We start from the raw sequence: 20,465 nt of genomic DNA, 5'->3' as shown, positions 1-20,465 counted from the left end.
TTTCATAGCAGAAAAACATCTCTGTATGATCTGACACTCTCAAATATGCTTCTAATATTAATATTATAATATGTGTACTGTGTGTGTGTGTGTGTGTGTGTGTGTGTGTGTGTGTGTGTGTGTGTGTGTGTGTGTGTGTGTATATATATATATATATATATATATATATATATATATATATATATATATATATATATATATATATATATGTGTGTGTGTGTGTGTGTGTGTGTGTGTGTATATATATATATATATATATATATATATATATATATATATATATATATATATATATATATATATATATATATATATATACTGATCGATCAAGTAGGTCAAGGTCATTACCATGTCAAGTTGTCCAAACTAACCCATCAACAAGGCTGGAAGAAGATAAGGTATACATGAGTTGTATATGATGAGTGATGAATGTAAACATGTAAATATCTATTGTAAGAGTCAATCTTTCTATGTGAAACTAACGGTGAGTAGCAAGACAGAAGCCCTGAACCAGGACCTCAAGGAGGGGAATGAACGAGTAACACGAGAGAGTAACACGAACTGGGGGATTGCCACGTGTGAACCCACCCTGAGGCAAATACCGAGGACATATATGCCAGGTAAGCGCAGCGGCCTGACACACACAGTCAGCAAGCTGGCCAGACCTGTTAGACAAGCTGGACTCTCTCTCTCTCTGTTCTGCAACGACCCAGAAATGGTGAGTTACTGGAAAGACAGGAAGACAGTGAAGTGATCGAGTGGGTAAGAATAGTGATCCGTGACGGAGGTTTGATTAGAAAACTTTGGCACTGTGTTACAGGTTGTGAAGGTGGAGAGCGAGGTGTCAGGAGAGATGTTGGAGCACCACCGTGTGATGGAGAGCTTAAGTGACGCTGGACAAGGCAGATGATGGTGCCCGACCTGTGACCACCCCCGGTAAGGCCCCCTTTTTCCCCGTGACCAAGTCATCGGGATACAGTTGTCGGTCGCGACCACCAACATAAGAAAAGGAGGAGCGAGGAAGTGAGAGGGTTTATCTACAATTAACCATCCAAGCCCGGGCGGCAACAGGTCAACAGAAGGAAGGAGAGGGACGTGTGGAGAAGACAAGGGAATAGACACAACAGAGGATCACCGTTTGGAGGGAAATACGGGAAGATTGATCGTGACAGTGGTCAACAGAAGGAAGGAGAAGGACGTGTGGAGAAGACAGGGGAATAGATGCAACAGAGGATCACCATTAGGAGGGAAATACAGGAAGATTGTGTTGTCGAGAATATATGGATGTACATAGTATGAATCTTTATGGGTCATTCATCCTAGATAGTTTTCCCAGTTTTTGCTACCTCAAAAATTGGGTGGTGGCAGCTAAATCAGAAGGGTAAAAAGGATCAGTACATATATTTTTGGTGGAAGGAGGATCAGTACACACACACACACACACACACACACATATATATATATATATATATATATATATATATATATATATATATATATATATATATATATATATGCGTGTGTGTGTGATGCAAATAAGTATAAATTGTCTGCTTACTCTTTCTTCAGTAAAAATAACAAACAAATAAATAGAATACTGAGAGAAGGCCATTAGTCCATGAGACGGTGAACGGTAGTGGCACTGTGCTGGAAAGTTGGAAACACGGACAAGAGCGTGTGCCAACAAGCACCAAGCTGTTCATGGTGTGTCACGGAACGGGGGGGGATAGTGGCGCCAGTGTGGGAGGAGTGGCTGAGCCTGGCCTGGCTGCCTCGCTCACCACACCGCCACCCACTCACCGCCCTGCCCACAGCCTGCCGCCCTGCACACCCTGCCGCCCCGATCCACACCACTCACACAGCTTCCCCTGGCCACACCTGCCTGGCTCCGGCACTGGAGTCAGGCAAGTGACTCACCCTGCACTCTGTACCCAAAATAAATATTCCGTAAGTCCAGTGAACAGGAAGCCCCGTCAGTCCGGGAGGCGCGGCGCGCCCCACACACTACCTGGCAGGAATCAGCAGCCGGGGAGCCTTCAATGATGTCGTAGACGATGGGCGGGAGCTCAGAGCCAGCACCTCCGAGGATAGAGAAGCCAAACCCGCACGTTTCACTTCGCTTGAGCCTCACATCCTTCACCACGGCGGCCATCTTTCCTCGGCCGCTCAGCTTCGTCTGCTACCACATTGAAGGGTCTTTTGTGCCAGACTTAAAAAATATCACAACAATGCCCAGCAATTGTTCTCCAACTCAATGATGTTCAAGAACTGTCTGGTCATATGTTAGGACTTCATTATTTTAAAATAGTGAAATAGTGTGTGTGAAGAGTCCTGATTGACTTTTGGGCGGAGTACCAACCCTTCCGGGACTTCACCACGTAAACAAACAATAAAATCAAGACGACAGGTCGGGGGGAGCGGCGCCCCACACCAAAATAGCACTTCATATATCACTCTGTACCATCCTTAACATGACATGTTATTAGAGTTACTGTTACCAATAGAAATTATATAAATATATATATATATATATATATATATATATATATATATATATATATATATATATATATATATATATATATATAGATAGATAGATAGATAGATAGATAGATATATATATATATATATATATATATATATATATATATATATATATATATATATATATATATATATATATATATATATATATATAGATAGATAGATAGATAGATAGATAGATAGACATATTTTCAATATTTATTAAAAAATATAAATACAAAGGCTCAGCTCTGGCGTACGTACATTAAACAAGATGACAATATTATGAAAAAAAAAAAAAATGTAATAGTATAGAAAATAATGAAGTACACACAGCTGCCTGACTGTTCCCAGCTTGGAACAACTCTAACCTGAGACTAACACAAAAACACTGAAATGATTTCAAAAGCATTCTGCAATGTCTCTCTAAAACATTAATTTATTACAATTTTCAAACTCATATGATGGAATCCTTTTGATGTGCAATACATTCTTGTGCAAACTCACTGTACAACAGCCAACACACTTACTTTGAACTGACAGTACACACATGACAAGATTTTTGCCTGTATATTGCTGCCAGTGATGTGTTATTCTTACAGACATGATCACATCCAGCCTGTATTGTGCAAGTCTTGTGATGACAGATAAAGCAAATACCAGATCACTGGACTACTGCAATCATTATTAGACTTGGTTTTTCTATCTCAAACTGCAAAATTTAAGTATGTAAATCAAGTATCACAGAATGAAGAAACCCTATTACAGCAGTTACTACATTGATAAAGGCTCTGGACATGAAGAGCACAAGTAATTAACAACAATGATGCACATCTTGGGTGTCTTGTGTGTGGGGAAAAATTCTATTGGGGCATGTAAAAGTGAAAGTTTGCATGAACAGGAAAGTCAAATGAATGTTCAGTTACATATGGATAATGAATATGAGAGTGGCAAGTGGCTGATGAATGTGTAATGATAAAGTAATTTGTAGCAAACACTTCATTCCAGCACAAGAAGGTTCACTGGTACAGGGGCCAGCTTGGTGAGGATGACCCAAGGCATTGTTAATAATATAGCTGTACATGAATGACTGATAAGTGATGGATGACAGAGTTGAAAGATTTGCTTAACAGATCCAACCATTATGTAATATTGATGAAAATGAGAGTGGCAGGTAAGAGTTACAAGAAAGAAAGACTAGAGAGAGGCCAGCCATATACTCAACAACACAGCACCCCTCACACTCACACACACACACACACACACACACACACACACACACACACACACACACACACACACACACACACACACACACACACACACACACACACACACACACACACACACACACACACACACATTACCTACTAGTACTACATAAAAATCCACCTCAGTCCAAGGTTTTCATGGAAGACAGACAGAGCAGACTCAGACTCTCAGTGGTCAGTCTCACACATGGCACACAACATAACAAGGCTCTTGCCATCACCGTGGGTCCTTTGTGCATTTCTTCTCCCACTCACAGAGCACACCATGGTCTTATCTATGTCTGTGGAGTATCTGCCATGAAAGTTTCAAACTTTTCTCTATCTTCTGGTTTCAGAAAATGTTGAAATTCTGAAAAGAGAGACAGAGAACAAAATGAAATACAAGTCCACTTACTTTATCTGATTCAAGTTTTCACTTAGTATCTCATTACTAAAGAAGGCTTCTATTGAATAAAATTAATGAAATAGCAGCTTGGCCTAAAACAAGAAGATCCCAGGTGTAATTCCAGGCCCAATGGAGGCAAATTGTGGTGTTTGTCTTCTTCCACACTGTACCCTTTGTTGACTAAGAATATTTCAAATAGCTACAGTACATTGTCTAGTTATACACTTGCTTCACACCAGGAGCAAAACATTAACAGACTCTGTGTGTGTGTGTGTGTGTGTGTGTGTGTGTGTGTGTGTGTGTGTGTGTGTGTGTGTGTGTGTGTGTGTGTGTGTGTGTGTGTGTGTGTGTGTGTGTAATTCACCTCGGTCGCCTGCTGGTCACCCAGCCAGTCTTTCCCATTACGGAGCGAGCTCAGAGCTCATAGATCGATCTTCGGGTAGGACTGAGACCACAACACACTCCACACACCGGAAAAACGAGGCCACAACCCCTCAAGTTACATCCCGTACCTATTTACTGCTAGGTGAACAGGGGCCACACATTAAGAGGCTTGCCCATTTGCCTCGCCGCTCCGGGACTCAAACCCGGCCCTCTCGATTGTGAGTCGAGCGTCCTAACCACTACACTAAGTGGTGTGTGTGTGTGTGTGTGTGTGTGTGTGTGTGTGTGTGTGTGTGTGTGTGTGTGTGTGTGTGTGTGTGTGTGTGTGTGTGTGTGTGTGTGTGTGTGTGTGTGTGTGTGTGTGTATTTACCTAGTTGTAGTTTTACAGGGCCTGGGCTTTATGCTCGTGTGGCCATCTCTCCATATCTACACTTATCCAATTTGTGTGTGTGTGTGTTCGCTTCAGACCACAAATGATGTACGTTATATACTGAAGAGTTATAGAAAAGAAAGTGAGTCATGTAAAGAAAGCATTGCTGGACTTACTTTTCATGAGAGCCTGTTGAGCTGGTTCATTTGAAAATATGGTTGGCATCACATTCAGCAATTTCTCAAAATCACCTTTGGTTTTGTATTCTTTAACAGTTGATGAGAACACTGCATATTTTTCCTTGGATACTGCAGCTTTCACCTGAAAAAGAAAGTTAAAATAAACCAAATAAAACAAACCATACAATGAACACTGTTCATCACTACTCACTCACAATCATCATTCATCACACCACAATGACATTCTAAATCTTTCCCTCAACCCCCACACTGTATTTTCAAACTTTCACACACTCGTCTTTCTACATAACACTTGTATTGCTATCATTAAAGGTGTCTGCATGTTTAGTTAATGGTTAAGCAATACTACATGATAAGCAATCAAAGAATCCAGGACTTTCTCACCTCCATGATGTATGCTCCTGTAGCCTTTAGCTTTCTCTTCTTCTCCTCCTCCTTTTCTGAAGTATTTTTCACTTTGCTGCCTTCAAGTTCTGTTGGATGGCACAACTTGCTGTGCTTATCTACTTTATCACAACCTGATGAAACACTTGCTTCAGGATTTGGTGGCTTCAGAACATGCTCAGAAACACCTTCACTTCCTTCAACAGGTATTCCCATTCTTGGAACAAGCTTAATCTTTCTCCGTTTGCTATTCATCTTAATGCTAAGATAATCAGGTAGAGGAGGAGGAGGGGCAGAGAAGGTGAATTCTTGAGGCTTGACTTTAACTTCTTGCTCAAATAATGTAAATATGGACTCATTGCCACTCCTTACAACTTCCTTGGTCTCCTTGGATGCAGGGTAGTTGAGGTCTGATATAGTCTCCGAAAAAGCATTCACTGTACTCTGACCCTCAATGGAATGTTTGGAAGTATTTTGTGAGGTTACAGAGCGAGAACCGACTGACTCAAGGGCATGAGCAGTGACTGGGTAGGATGCTGCTGGGATGGACTCTTCATATTGGATAGCTTGGGCCGGTGCACACTTTTTCTCTGTCCCCTTGGGACATGGCAGCTGAAAAATCAATAACAGATAACTGACAGAGGCAGTTGTAGTAGGATTATATCTCATATTTTTACATCCTTCCTGTTTTCCACATCACCATCTCTAAATACCAACCAAAATCTGTGCCTGCTTGAAGAACTGCGTGATCTCCCTCATGACGGGTCCAAATTTGTTGTAGTTTGTGACGTGTGGACGTATCCAGGCTGACAGCTGACCCTTGAAGTGTGTGGAGGCAAACCGGCTGTCACAAAGAACAATGGCCCCGAAGTCATCTTTGTGTCTGATGACCCTTCCCACTGCTTGGTTGACAGCACGGGAGGCTTCCAAGTTGTACCATGCCTGGCCAGTCAGTCCATGCTGAGGTATGAAGATGAAAGGCACAGTAATAAAAAAAAAAACATTCTAAAAAACAGCTGTGTTCTCAGAATGCACTTGTTATGCCAAGTAGGATGAGATGTATGATAGTCATGATGTTAATTATAATGCTGTTAATGTTGCTGAGTTACAGAAATTTAGGTAGAAGTAAATGCTGCATGGAAATAGCTGTACCCAGAACTCACTTTTTGTCTGGTACGAGCCTCCTCCAGGTACTTCTGCTTGAGGACAACTCTGGGGTCTTTGAAGGGAGGATACGGCAGCCCTGTGATGATCACTGCTCGTCCATTGTAGTCTGCAAAGTCCAATCCCTCAGAGACCTGAGAAGTGAGCAATATTAGTATAATACAAAGGCAGGCAGGACAACACCATTGTTTGTGTAAGCTGAGACACCAATCAACAATGCATTCTCATTTCACTGGCAGAGAAGAAACATGAAAATGTTTAGGCCGTAAGTAAATCTATCATTCTCATATTTAAAGAAAATTACCCATCAAGTCTTTGTAATATAAGAAGTGTATCTTCAAAAAGGATAGGAAGATGTTATTTGTTATATCAATACTTGTGGAGATTTATCATTAAGGAGGCACAATAACAATGAAATGAAGAATGGGACAATATAAAAAGAAATATGTACAATAAACTGACAATTAAGTATTAGCAATGCAGACTCACCTTTCCCCGGCAGACAGCCATGAAACAAGCCCCTGTGAAGGCTGGATCTTTGATCTTCTCATAATACTCTTGCATTGCCATCTGAAACTCATTTTTTGTCTTTGGCTCCACAAAGATTGGCTGAAAATAAACAGAAAAAAATATACCAATAAAATCTGCAAATCTAATAATGAAAGCACAGAAATATTCCACTTATGTATCTTTTGCAGCACCCACCTTGATTTCAGAGAGTCGGCTCCACACACCCGAGGTCTGCCAATCCTCCTGACAATCTTTCATAACAGTGTATGAGGGAAAGAAGACCAGGAGGCCATCTGGGATGACTCGGGCAAGGTTCAGGATTGTCTGACCCAATGATCTCTTGTATCGAGGGTCTGACCTGCAGGTAATGAAGGGATGAGGTCAACACCACACAGACACAAAGAGAAACCTTCAAATATACAGTACAGTAAACAAAATCTTGTATAAACTATGTACATATAGAAAAGAATAAGGAAAAATCTGTGATAATGAAGTGAAGTCTAGTCAACTCTAGCCACACACATCCTCCTTCCTTTTTCTTAATTGTGAGTGGTTACAGTCTGACTTTTAATTCAACATAAGCAAAATACAAACATCAGAAAGTCACCTAACAAGCAGGATTCTTAAGAACTAAACGAACTACAAAATGTGAGCACCATCTATCCACAATATAGTCACAGCTCTCTCTCTCTCTCTCTCTCTCTCTCTCTCTCTCTCATTTCTATTTTGGCTTACCCTCTTACACCTACATCTTACATCTAATAAATAAATAAATAAATAGATTAAAACACCTATTTTTGAAGGAAGAGTTGAGATTCATCCCATCTGGGCCGTGGCAGACAACTCCCGCCCACACCTGATGTCTCTTGATGATATGTGGGTTTTCAAGCTGCACTGGAAATGGCACCTGGAATAACAAACAATAAAAATAAGAAAAAAAAAAATATATCAATACAAATAATTTTCCCTACAAAGTCTTTCTCTCTCTTCAGTTTAGAGATAACAGTGATGACATCCAAGAAATCCAAGCAAAAGTTACTGAGCTTCCTGCCACCAACCTGTAATTCACTGGTGAAGGAGTCCAGTGGGCTGAGGGTGCCACTGGTGAGAATGACACACTTGGCACCCTGCTCCACCAAAGACTGCATCCTGTAATACAAAATATGCATGTAAAGCAGAAGGAATCAATATCAAGGTGTTATGAAACAATATAAACCACAATATGGTATCTATTATTACCATTATTATTCTCACCGTTTTGATGAATGCAATAATCACAACCACTGTAGGCTTCTACTCTTCAAACATCTTAGACATTTTTTTACATTAAGTAGGTTACATATATATTTTTCTATGCAAGAGGGGAAGCCAGCCAAAGAGAAAAAAAATGATAAATTAATAAAAAAAAATAAATAAATAAAGCCCACTTGATTGCCAGTTCCCTTAAAGATCAATACATTTAGCCAAAAGTCTGGGACAAATGTCTTGAAACCTCTCTCTTAAAAGAAGTCAAGTTGTAGGAAGATGGAAATACAGAAACAGGCAGGGAATTCCAGAAGTAACATATGTCAAATGCAAATAAAAAGAAAGCACACTATTCTCCAAGACCACATTAGCTACAAGCATGGGAGCGAGAAGATGATCACATGCCAAAGGTGTCACTTACTCAAGAAATTCCAGACAAGCTCAAGCAAGATACATATTTCACTCTCACTCACCCAAAGCCCGGATGAAAACACCAATAGGAGATAACGCGGCCACTCTTGGAGGTGACAGTCTTTGGGACGTGCCAGGCGTCCTGCTGCCCTGCCTTCTTCTTGGGCTCCTCAACACTCACATGAACCTATGCAATTCAAAACTTGTGGCTATAATGATTTCTTGATCTGGTTTATACACAAATACAAAATGTGCCATGCAAATTTCTACGAATATAAGAGATCATATGTAAACAATAGTTAAAAATTGTGTTAAATACAGTGTTTGAATAATGTATCAAAACTTCTGTCATAAACCTCCTACCAAACCATTTAGCCAAGATCGACACTTTAGATTCTTACCTTGTAGCTCCTCTTCACTGATTGCATTTGTTCAAGGGAGAAACAGTCTTTACTGTACACTATGTATATGAGGTCCAAAAATTTCTGGAGACCTGCACCCTTTCTTTGGAATGGCGAAGAGCTGTTCACTGTCAGGTACTGAATCTGACAAAGGACAAGATGTTAAACTTTAAGAACAACTTCTATAAGGAACTAAAATAAAACATTCTGCAAAATATAAAACAATACCACAAAAATGAACAATTAAATGCACACCCACACACACACACACACACAATGTCCTTACTAGTTTCTCAAGAAGTTCAACAATGACAGTCTTCTTGTTAGGGGTGATGTCAGCCTTCTCTAGAATCTCAAACATGTAATCTCCAGGATGTGATGCTCCAGACCCATCCGATGGCAGAGGAATGGTGTCAATTGCCTGGAAAACATGTAGTGGAGCTGACCAAACATTAGATGGTGAGGCAGAATATACTTGTATGTACATGCATATGAAGAAATGGAATGTTCGGCAATGAAAGCAACAATGGAAGTAGCTGAAGTGTGGATATGTAAAGAAGCCAGAGGACTGGAAAGGAAGTAAAGAAAGGAGATAATCAGGGAGATCATGAAGGTGAAGACATTTAAAAAATAATCAAAACTAAAAGAAAACCACACAGATAAAGGACAGGTATCAATAAGACATTAGAGAAGAGAAAGATGAGTGAACAGAGGTGAAATAAGAAAAAAAAAAAAATCATACCTTTTCTAGTTCAAGGAAAAGAGCCTTCAAGGTGTAGAGGTCATTAGCCAAGAAGTCTGGCAGATCCTGACTGGAATCTGTAACAGCAGCAGCAGCATCACCTGCATCATGGTTCTCTTGAATCTTTTTCATTACCTGAGTATAAGATTACACACTGAGATATTAACCCCTTGAGTACCATGATGCATTTCCATGTTCATTCAGCTTACTATTTGGTGATTTTGTACAGCTTCAGAAACTTATGTGGGGGATTAAAATAGTGAAGATAGTGCCCATTAATCTTCTGACCTCCATAGAGTCTTTCTAATATAAATAAAATGGTGTCATTGTACACAAATGTGCCACTTACTGAAGAGGTTGATAATTGGCTTTCTTCTCCTGTTTATGAGAAGTGACGCTGAGGATGGCCAATCACTTAATCACAGACTCTACAAGCCAGGAGTGGGAGAATGACATACCTGAGTTACTTCATCAATGCAGAGGGCCAGGTCTGTGGAGCTAAACTGGTGAGAGGCTGCTTCCTCACACATCTTTTCTACATTGTGAGCTTCATCAAAAATCACAATATTACCCTGAAAAAAGATAGGAAAACACAATGCTTAGACAAGATTAAACTTTATATGGGAGTATACACATAAAAGGAGAAAAATTAAACTGAGGTATACTTATCATATGCAGAGAGAGAGAGAGAGAGAGAGAGAGAGAGAGAGAGAGAGAGAGAGAGAGAGAGAGAGAGAGAGAGAGAGAGAGAGAGAGAGAGAGAGAGAGAGAGAGAGAGAGAGAGAGAGAGAGAGAGAGAGAGAGAAGAAAGAGAGAGAGAGACATCACATGCAGGGCAGCCAACCAAGCAAGTCCTGGAAGAAAAGGAAAGACAATGAGGCTGAGGGAGAAAGATACAGACACATCCACCACCTATGGGCTTTGGTGTACAAGCTGTAGATACCACCAGGACTCACCTCCAGCTCCACACCATGAGCTTTGCGTGTCTTGGGGTCTAGGAGGTAGTTGTAAGGCATGAATATAATGTCACTATCTCTCTTCAGTTCTCTGCTCATGTAGTAAGGGCAGAATGACCTTTTCTTCCCCATCTTTACCAAGTCCTCTATGTCAAGAATGTCTTTCCGTAACTCAGGGTCATCTTTCTTGTTATCAACCTGAATAGAAAAGTGAGGTTGTTCAGATGGATTATGTGGAAAGAATGCAACAACCACAAGGAAACAAAAGTAACTGTGTATTTTCTTATTTAGTGTTACAATTTAACAGGTAGATTCCCACACATAGATGGAGATGTCATATTGGCAAATTATATGAAACCAAGGAAAATTAATAAATATAAAAAGTGTATATGTATGCATATTTAAGAAAATAACTCCTAATTACTGAACATCTAAATAAACCAACTAATGTATGTAATATCAATGTTTTAATCAAGCAAATCTTTGAATATTTTCATTTCTTTCTGAAAGCTATTTCTGGAATATTCATCCACTTCAAGCAAGTACACAAAAAAGCATTTAAAAGAAAGGAATATCTCAATGGAAAGGCTTAAGAGTAAGAGATAAAGGATCAATCTGGGAAGGAGGAGGCAAGGCCTCCACTACACACCTGGTTGTAATAGTGGCAGGTCTTGGCTTTGACTCTCATCTGGCACATGTACACTTTGCTGTTGTTGTTAGTCTCCTTGCTCACCTCAGGATGAACACACATCTGGTCTCTGGAGCCCACCACTGCTACCTTCAAGAGAAAAGTGTCACAATAATAATAACAATAATAACAGCTAATATCTACTTGTGTAAATAAGGATGGAATATTTTAATTCATTATTGTTATAGTTCACTAAATCTTTAATATAACCTCCATAGAGTGAAAACCCAAAATAACAAACCTTCAAAGTTTTTTCAAGGTCATAGCATTATTGAAATTCACCAAATGCAGTATAAAGTTACTGAAATTTCACTAATATAAGAACACAAACATATTATTTAGCACAGCAGGTGTAAACGGTGAATGTTAATGAGACTTGCTGCCTGTGCTACTTCCCATGATCTTGTTACTCAGCACTGCCATGGTTTAGATGTTTACTATTGAGCCAGTTACCTTGCCTTACACAACGACCAGAGTTCTTTCAAAGGTCTTGCTTTAATTAATAACCGTAGGATATAACAAACAATCAGATGTAATAACTTGACCATTCCCTCCACTAGTCAGCAGTTCACAAAGATCAGATTCAAATTTTGTCCAGAATCATGGAATTGGCATAACAAGTTCACACATAAAATAAACTACCTTCATATACTTGTAGGTTGTCCTCTTCAGTTCACTGGTGGCCTGACTCAGCTGAGAGTGAGTGCGTGACGAGTAAATAATCTTTGGAGGCGCTGAAAAGAAAATGCCAATACTAAAATACTCATACACTCACATGCATGAAAAAAAAAAGAGTAAGAGAGAGAGAGAGAGAGAGAGAGAGAGAGAGAGAGAGAGAGAGAGAGAGAGAGAGAGAGAGAGAGAGAGAGAGAGAGAGAGAGAGAGTTGTCTGAATTTCAATGTCGTAAGAAAATACTTCAGCTGAGTGATGTTACAACATAATTTAGTTCATGTAATATGTAACAATCTCATATAAATTACTTAAAAAATGTAGCAAACAATAATACAACTAGTGTGTATTAATATGTTAGTTAAATAAGTGTGCACTCACCCATCCTCACATCCTGCCAGGACTGGCCCACGGCACCCGAAAGCTGCATGCTGAGAGAGGTAGGAGCATTGGAGGACTCTTGTCTCATGGCGGCAAACCTGGCTTTGGTGGTCTCCAGCCATGCCAGGGAGGAGCACAGCAGGCAGAGTGTCTTGCCAGTACCCGTAGGAGATTCCAAGATGCCATTTATCCCCTGTCCAAGGATAAAGTCTTGGTGTTTAGATGCATCACTAATTATTAGCAGACTTTCACCATTAAGTACATTTGGACCCATCAGTCACACAGCCAATGATTCATCTTGTTTTTATCATTACAATTACATAATGAATCAACTATTTTTGGTTTATGATATGATGCTATACCAAAGTGAAAAACATGAGGAGTGAGCTGACGTCTACAGTACACACAAGGCAGGTCTTCATTACCCCATTTCACCCTAATGCCATACATTTGTCTAGCCTGCTACTAACCAATTATATCCCAGAGAATGTTTTTCTTCTTTTTTTCTAATGAGAAAGGTACTCACATTCTGAAGACACTCTATTACTTTGGTCATGTATGTCGTCTGCACTTCATAAGGCTCAAAAGGAAACCTCACTTGCACTCCATTCAGCAAAACTTCAGGCATGGTGAGGTGAGGTGTACCCAAGGAACACCGCCGTCGTACTTTGCACACGTAAAAATTGATCTTATTGTATGTATTATGACACGCACATCAACCCAATACGCTCCAAGGATAGTGCATTGTTAAATAAAAACAATACTGCCACACAAGTCCTGACAGGTTTGTTTACGTCAGACACATTCACTTCCCGCGCTTCTCCAGAGTCCACATTGCTCAGCTGGTCTGGGTCTGGGTCTGGGTTCTCTCTCTCTCTCTCTCTCTCAAAGACACTCCATATAATTATTACTTAAAGATTAATACTGTTAGTTATTGCATATCGCAGAATTGAAGGGGTCACTAAACTAAATACAGTATTGTTCTGCTGACGCTTAGTAAATATTATGCCTACGTAACCACTCGTTCTTTGAAGTTTATCATATTTATTATTTTAAAATGACTAGCTAGTGTTCCAAGCCTTTTGATGTCGTCAGCTGGATAAAAGTAATCATACAGGGCCGATTCTTTGTTGTTGTTTTTTTCACAGATGTAAGGAAAGAGACAGGCAGACACATTGGTTATACTTGCTCAATGATGTGCGCGTTTCCAACAGTGAGGAACCAGCTAGATTCACATTACTTCAAACCAACTTACATCATTACTATTACTAAGAATATAAGTACAGGACAAGTTGTGCTACTATCTATGCAGTAGTGTCAATATCACTCTGATGGCAAACTTTCTTTTTAAGTAATAAGCTAGGTAATATATAGTAACTTGCTACACTGATCAGACAGCTACACCACCCCTAGCCACCCATCCTCGGATCCCCTGACCCTGTGAATCTGAATGCTGTAGTGGGGTATGGGAAAGACTTTGGAGTAAGTTATAGTAGTGAGAAGAGCAAGGTGATGATTGTGAATAGGTCAGAGGATGAAAGAGGTTCAGTATGGAGACTGGGAGAGAATGAGGTGCAACAGACTGATGAATACAAGTATCTGGGGATGTGGATGAGTTCAAATGGCTGTGTGAAGGCAAAAAATGAAAAGATAAGCATGGTAAACCAGTGGGTCGGTCGACTAGGAAGCGTAGGAAGGATGAGAGCTAGTAAAAATGATGTGCTGCGAGAAGTCCGGGAGAGCGTAGCTGCTCCAAGCATTATGTATGGTAAGGATAAGATTGTGTGGAATGAAAATGAACTAGTGAAGTTAGAAGTAGGACAGAATAGAGTAGCAAGAATGGCACTGAATGCACCACGGTATGCAGCGATAGAAGCTCTGAGGGGGGGACATGGACTGGAGTACTTTTAGAGAGACATGTAAAGGCAACGCTGAGGTACAAGGCTAGCGAATGGACGATGCAAGACTAGTGAGAAAGGTGTTTCTATGGAATGTTAGGAGTAGCAGGTGGGGAAGAGCTGTGTCAAGATGGCAGTAAAGAGTGGCTTGGAAACTAGGTGGGCTTTTCAGCGGATTGAGGGGAGGCATGTTGAGAGTGACTGGAGCATGGTTATTAGAAATGGGGAAGGCAGAGAGTGGGATGTAAGAAAGTGGAAGAGTGAGATTGACAAAGTAGTGAAACATGTAGGATTGAGTGAATGGAAGAATAAAATGGAACAAAAGAGTACTTTAGAGTAGTACAGACAGAAAGAGGCCCCGATGTATGAAAAGTGATACGAGGGAAGTCTTCTCTTCTGAGCGAGGGCACAGTGTATGGATGTGAATGCAAGGAATTACAGATGGTCCGAGTTCCGCAGCAAGGTGTGCCAGATGTGTGACATGGGGGAGGACGAGACGGTGGAGCATGTCATGCTGGAGTGTGAGAAGTATGAAAGAGACAGGCATGAGATGATGCAAGTGATCTTGAGTGAATTAGGGCATAATAGGAATGAAAGAGTGGAGAAGACAGGAAGGGAATGGATGGTGTTGCTGCTGGGACTGTAGAGAGACGAGTGAAAGGATGATGGAGGCTGTGAAGGAGTATCTAGAAAGAATGTGGCGAGCGAGGTGTAGGGATCATTAACGAAGAGAAATGCTACTTTTTTTCTTTTTTTTCTGTTTTGTCTTTTTTGTCCTCTACAGGAGCAGCCGATCCAAAGGCCTGGCTCTGGAGCGATCCCGAACCACCTGTAGCATCAAGATCAAGATCAAGATCGTGATGGCGGAAGATGAGTGCCACTACTACATTTTAAAAACCTTTGGTTAATTTGATACAGGATTTTAAGAGTGTTTTTAGGACTTCAGTGACACATTAACAAGATTTCTACACTCAAACGGTTCTGATTGAAGTGACACGTACGGGATTTCATGAGAGTTTTTAAAATTCTGGTGACATGATAAGAAGACAGCGTTGGTGTTTCTCTGTCTGTAAATCATCTTATTTCTGGGCTGAAGCCACAAAACAACCACAGAAGCAGAACTACGTCATCAAAGTAAGTGACACAGGCTTTACTGCCTCACAGCCAAGGGATAACTCAGGATAAATCATCAAATGCTTTCCGTGCCATTTTTATATATTAGAGTGAGGAGGTTAAGCATTATCATTCGTTATTTGGGTATATATTTTCGATGTTATCTACCTATCATTTATCTTTTTGTGGTGATATTTAGCTTACTATTGCTAAAAACGATTGAAGTGGCGACCGGCTCGTCCCTAACTATCGACATCACCTGCCTTATCTCTCACTATTATAGGCTTGTCTTGCCACAGCATGCAGTCACATCACTAACCCTTCATATCAAGCGTTCAGACACAGCTGCCATGAGCAGGTTTAAGTTTGGTGAAGGTTTAAGCGAGGTACAAGGGGGGTGGGGTGTCGATCCTTCCACTTCCCCACCGCCATCTTGGATACGCCTAGTTTGCCTACTTCCAGCCTACCCAGATTATTTTATTTAATTTCTGGACAGTTTATTTGGGCTGAATAGTAAGACATGTTGCTTTGTACAAGTATTTCGTTGTGTTTGAAGTGTTTTCGGTGAGTGTGTGGGGCGCATCATGTTGTTGGTGTTATTGTGAAGGTTTTTTTGACGCCAAATTTTCATGAACATTTAGGGAAATATTTTGTTTGAGCCAGCCTCAAGATCTTATTGTTATTAACAAACAGTTGATAGATTTTAAAGTGTTTCTCAGTGGAATTAGTGGCAAGTAGAATTGTTTCCTAACGGTGTTAATGTTCCTATAACAGTTTTATTGTTAACCCTGTGAATTATTTATGAGTATTTCTGGTTTTAACTCACCGTAAAGTGTTGGAAAAGACTGTTGATATTTTTTAAAGTGTGTTTCGTTGCTTTGAAGCGAGAATGGACGTACATTTAAATTTACTGAAGGGGACGTCAAGGTTCCAACAATTAATTTATAGTTCTTTTGAAAAGCCTTTAATATTATTGGGGCTTGGAATCTCTTTATATTTTTGGTGTTAGTTAAAGTTTGTGCCAAATCAGAATATGTAAACCATTCGGGTCTGGCGGCGTTTTTTCGAGGGTTCATTTTCAAAATGATCAACATGACGTAAAAAGCCCACCCAGGCCAGGCCGTGACGTCATCAGCCCACCGGGCCAGACGTGACGTCACGATGGCGGGAGCCTCCCAGTTACCTTCCCTCCCTGGTTCTCCTTCTCCATATTTATTGTGATTTACTTTGTGTGTGCGTGTGTGTGTAATAATAATAATAACAATAATAATAATAATACGGTTTATTAGACATTGCAGCCCAAAGGCTGAAAATTTACAGAAAAGGGGTGGATGTATTTGTACAAACTGAAAAACAAAACAAAACAAAAGAATTAAAGACTTAATATTATACAAGAATAACTTAATATTATACAAGAATAAACGAATGCAGTTTGTTAGTGTGTGTTTATTGCCTGTACCATGGGTGGCACAGCACTCTTTTTGTAGCGGTCAGTTCTGGCTCTGATGGGCACGAGTGTGTTGGCGTGCCTCACCGAGGTACGAGGACGCGGTGCAGTGGGGGAGGAGGTCACGGTGGCGGGGGTGGTGCAGCAGCCGGCGGCCCATCTGTTCCAGGAGTAGTTCGTGGCGGTCCTGCAGGGTGTTGAGCTTCAGGGCGTGCAGGGCGTCTTGGTAGCTGGTATAGTTGCTTCCCAAGATCAGCCGACACGCCCGTTTTTGTACTGTCTCCAGTTGGCTGCGCTGGGTGAGGGTCAGTGAGCTAGACCATGCAGGGGATGCATATATGAGCTTCGACAGGATAAAGCAAGAATACACTCCTGCCAGCTCACCAGCGGGGGTTCCCAGGGTCTTGAGTCGCCGGAGAAGGTGTAGTTTGTAGGTCGCGGACTTGACCAGGTTGCCGACGTGAAGTTTCCAGGTGAGCTGGTCGTCAATGGTCACGTCCAGCAGCTTGGCCGACCTGACCACCTGGAGGGAATTGTTGCCGATAGAGACCTGGGGGGGCGGGACTGTAGCAGCACTAGTAGAGGTGTTTATGTGCATGACTGTGGATTTATTTGCGTTGATTGTGATGTGATTGTTTGTCGTCCATGTGTGTAGTGTGTTGAGGAGTGCTTGGAGTTGAGTGTAGTCTGGGTTTGTGTTGTTGAGTGTGACGCCTAGTGTTGTGTCGTCAACATATTTCCATCTGGATGGAGTGTCCGTCATCGCGTCATTGATGAGGAGGAGGAAACAGAGAGGTCCAAGCTTGGTCCCTTGGGGGACGCCGCAAGTGAGGGGCTTAGAGGTGGAGGCCGCTCCTTGGTACCTGACTACCTGTTGTCTGTCAGATAGGAAGTTTGCCAGCCATGCCACGATGTTGGGGGGGAGGAGCTTGATGGCTTTGTTGATCACAGTGTTGTGGTGCACTAAATCAAAAGCTTTTTTGAAGTCAATAAAGGTGAGGGCTACAGAGGTCTTTCGTTTATCCAAGTTACTGTGAATAAAATCAAGGAGGCTGATGAGGCAGTGTGTGGTGGAGGAAGATTTTACGTTGCCGTATTGTTGTGGGTCTATGTGGGGGGCGAGGTGAGAGTAAGTGACTTTGGAAATAAAATCTTCGCATAGGAGACTTGGGATTGGAGTGATTGATATTGGTCTGATATCGTTGAGGGACTGTGGGTGAGATGTCTTGGGGATTGGTGTGACATGCGCTGTTTTCCAATCAGCAGGACACTGGCTTTGGGATAGGGAGGCATTGATGATAGAACAGAGTGGGACGGCCAGCTCAGGTGCAAACTCATGGTAGAGTCGCATGGGAAGGTCAACAGGTGTGGTGGAGCGCTTAGCCTTCAGCTTAAGGATGGATTTAATGACATCACTTTCCTGAATTAAGGGTAGCGAGGCAGAAGCGGGAAGGTAAGTCGGGAGGGAGGATAGGTCTAGGGGTGGAAGGGATTGACAGATACCTGAAAGGTGAATGTTAATCTCCTCAGCAGCTTGTTGGGCGGGGAGGTGTGAGATGCTAGGGATGGGTGTTGATGAGTTGGTGAGGCCACATAGGTTCTTAATTTTTTAGTACCACTTGCTGATATTGGTTTGTTTTAGGTTGTGGAGTTTGCTTGGTTAGTGGTTAGCTTTCGCTTTCTTGATCTCCTGGATTACTTTGTTGCGTAAGGTCTTGTACAGCGAAGTATTTGTGTAGAAAGCCTTGTTGCGATGTTCTATTAGGCGTTTTATTCTTGGCGTAATCCACGGGGCATCAGCTGGGTGAGTTCGCATTGTCTTTAGTGGGAAGTATGTTGCCAGGATGGTATTAGTGAAGCATTCCCACTTCCTGTGAACGTTTTCTTCTTGCAGAACATCATTCCAATGGTGTTGGGTGATCCACTGTCCGAATAGGCGTGTTGCTGAGTCCGTTAGTGGCCTGTAGGTTTTGGTGTCGTGTTTGGCGAGGTGCGTGGTGGTGGGCGTGGGCCTCCAAATGACGGAGAGGTGCGGGCTGCGTCTCAAGGGGGGGAGAGCCTGAGGGAGTAAATAGTGTTGAGTCAGGTCAGTCATGATGAGGTCCAGGGTGTTGTTGCCGTGTGTAGGGAAATCAATCACTTGTGTGATGTTGAGTTGTTGCTCCAGTTCTTGAGTGTCTAGTTGATTGAAGTCGCCACACACTATAACTTTGGCAGAGGGATACCTTGCTCGCTGTTCGTCCATGTTCTCGATAATGTGATCTATGAGGGCGGTGGCTGTAGGGGCACGGGGCGGGTGATAAACTAAACACAGTATCAGTGAGGCGTCGTGACGGGGGTGGTGGGAAGGAGACAGTCGCACCCATAAGGTTTCAACTCCTTGTGGTGGTGTAACCGGCAAAAAAGAAGGTTGGAGGCTATTACGGCAGTAGAGTGCTAAGCCCCCTCCTCTCTTACCTGTCCTGAGGTGGTGGAAGAGCTGGTAGTTGGTGATTTTACATTCTTCAGGTACTATCTGCCAGGCTTCAGTGATGGCAACAACATCAGGCTCGTAAGTTGAGACGGCGGTGATTAACTCGTCTAGTTTTTTGTTAACTGAAGTACCGAGGGGAGGTCATACCACTGTCGAGGCACTTCAATGTGTTGATAGTGTTTCACTGGCTTTTGTGTTACTTCTCTCTTGGGTGTTGTGTGCACAGGAATGTTTTTAATCACTTGCTTGCCTTGTCTGCGGCTATGGTTCCGGAATATACCGAGTTTTTTGAGTTTATGAATAACACTCACTGTTGGGTAGCCGGTTCCTCTCCTGTGGCGGAGTAATGTTCCTTTGCTATAATGTTGTAAAGTTGCACTCATCTTCTTAGGCCTAGTAGGGTAGAGGGGGAGAGGGCAACAGGCTGACCTGGGCTGCTCGGGAGCGCCTGAAGCACGTCCGTTCCTGGTGAGAGGTCAGGTGTGTGTGTGTTTGTGTGTGTGTGTGTTGCCTTGTCATTCGTTATATAGATGGTGAAGCTGTGTGTGTGTGTGTGTGTGTGTGTGTGTGTGTGTGTGTGTGTGTGTGTGTGTGTGGAAGTACACGGTATGGTAGTCGAACACTGTAACATGTATGTATACCTTGGGTCTCCTTTCACTAGTGATGGCTCCACTTCCTCTGCCGTTAAGATCCAAGCAAACTTAAAAATGCCACATGTCCTTAAATTTGTCTCTTTTATCAAGAAAAACAATGATATTCCTTATATAGTGAAGAAGCGTGTGTTTGAAGCTGCACTCATGTCAACACTTTTATATGGATGCGAATCATGGATTGGAGCGGATATAAAA

General features: G+C 41.8%; 2 protein-coding genes across 4 annotated transcripts in view; both read right to left on the bottom strand.

Annotated features, from left to right (window-relative positions):
* LOC123508210 (PH and SEC7 domain-containing protein-like) overlaps positions 1-2,308 on the bottom strand; it is a 35,482-nt gene extending 33,174 nt beyond the window's left edge. Inside the window, exon 1 of one of the 3 annotated variants that reach the window (XM_045261745.1) lies at positions 2,009-2,308. In XM_045261745.1, the coding sequence (XP_045117680.1) occupies positions 2,009-2,152 (144 nt within the window). In that variant the 5' untranslated portion in view covers positions 2,153-2,308. The remainder of the gene's footprint in view (positions 1-2,008) is intronic. The other 2 variants (XM_045261746.1, XM_045261747.1) reach the window with 2 other exon arrangements.
* A 423-nt stretch (positions 2,309-2,731) lies between these two features.
* Positions 2,732-13,525, bottom strand: LOC123508423 (regulator of telomere elongation helicase 1 homolog). The gene is made up of 19 exons (XM_045262161.1): positions 13,213-13,525; positions 12,687-12,879; positions 12,278-12,369; positions 11,597-11,725; positions 10,948-11,145; positions 10,450-10,563; positions 9,992-10,126; positions 9,536-9,670; positions 9,250-9,393; positions 8,911-9,035; positions 8,251-8,341; positions 7,984-8,099; positions 7,388-7,550; positions 7,172-7,291; positions 6,682-6,816; positions 6,236-6,478; positions 5,519-6,130; positions 5,111-5,255; positions 2,732-4,143 (listed from the first exon to the last, which is right to left on the bottom strand). Exons 1-19 carry the CDS (start codon positions 13,312-13,314, stop codon positions 4,070-4,072), a joined length of 3,066 nt encoding a protein of 1,021 aa, XP_045118096.1. The 5' UTR covers positions 13,315-13,525; the 3' UTR covers positions 2,732-4,069.
* Positions 13,526-20,465: the final 6,940 nt, after the last annotated feature.

The sequence above is a fragment of the Portunus trituberculatus genome, chromosome 24 (assembly GCF_017591435.1).
Source record: "Portunus trituberculatus isolate SZX2019 chromosome 24, ASM1759143v1, whole genome shotgun sequence".
Classification (NCBI taxonomy): Eukaryota; Metazoa; Arthropoda; class Malacostraca; order Decapoda; family Portunidae; genus Portunus; species Portunus trituberculatus.
The sequence above is the reverse complement of the archived record's forward strand: the minus strand, read 5'-3'. Positions and strand labels throughout refer to the sequence as shown.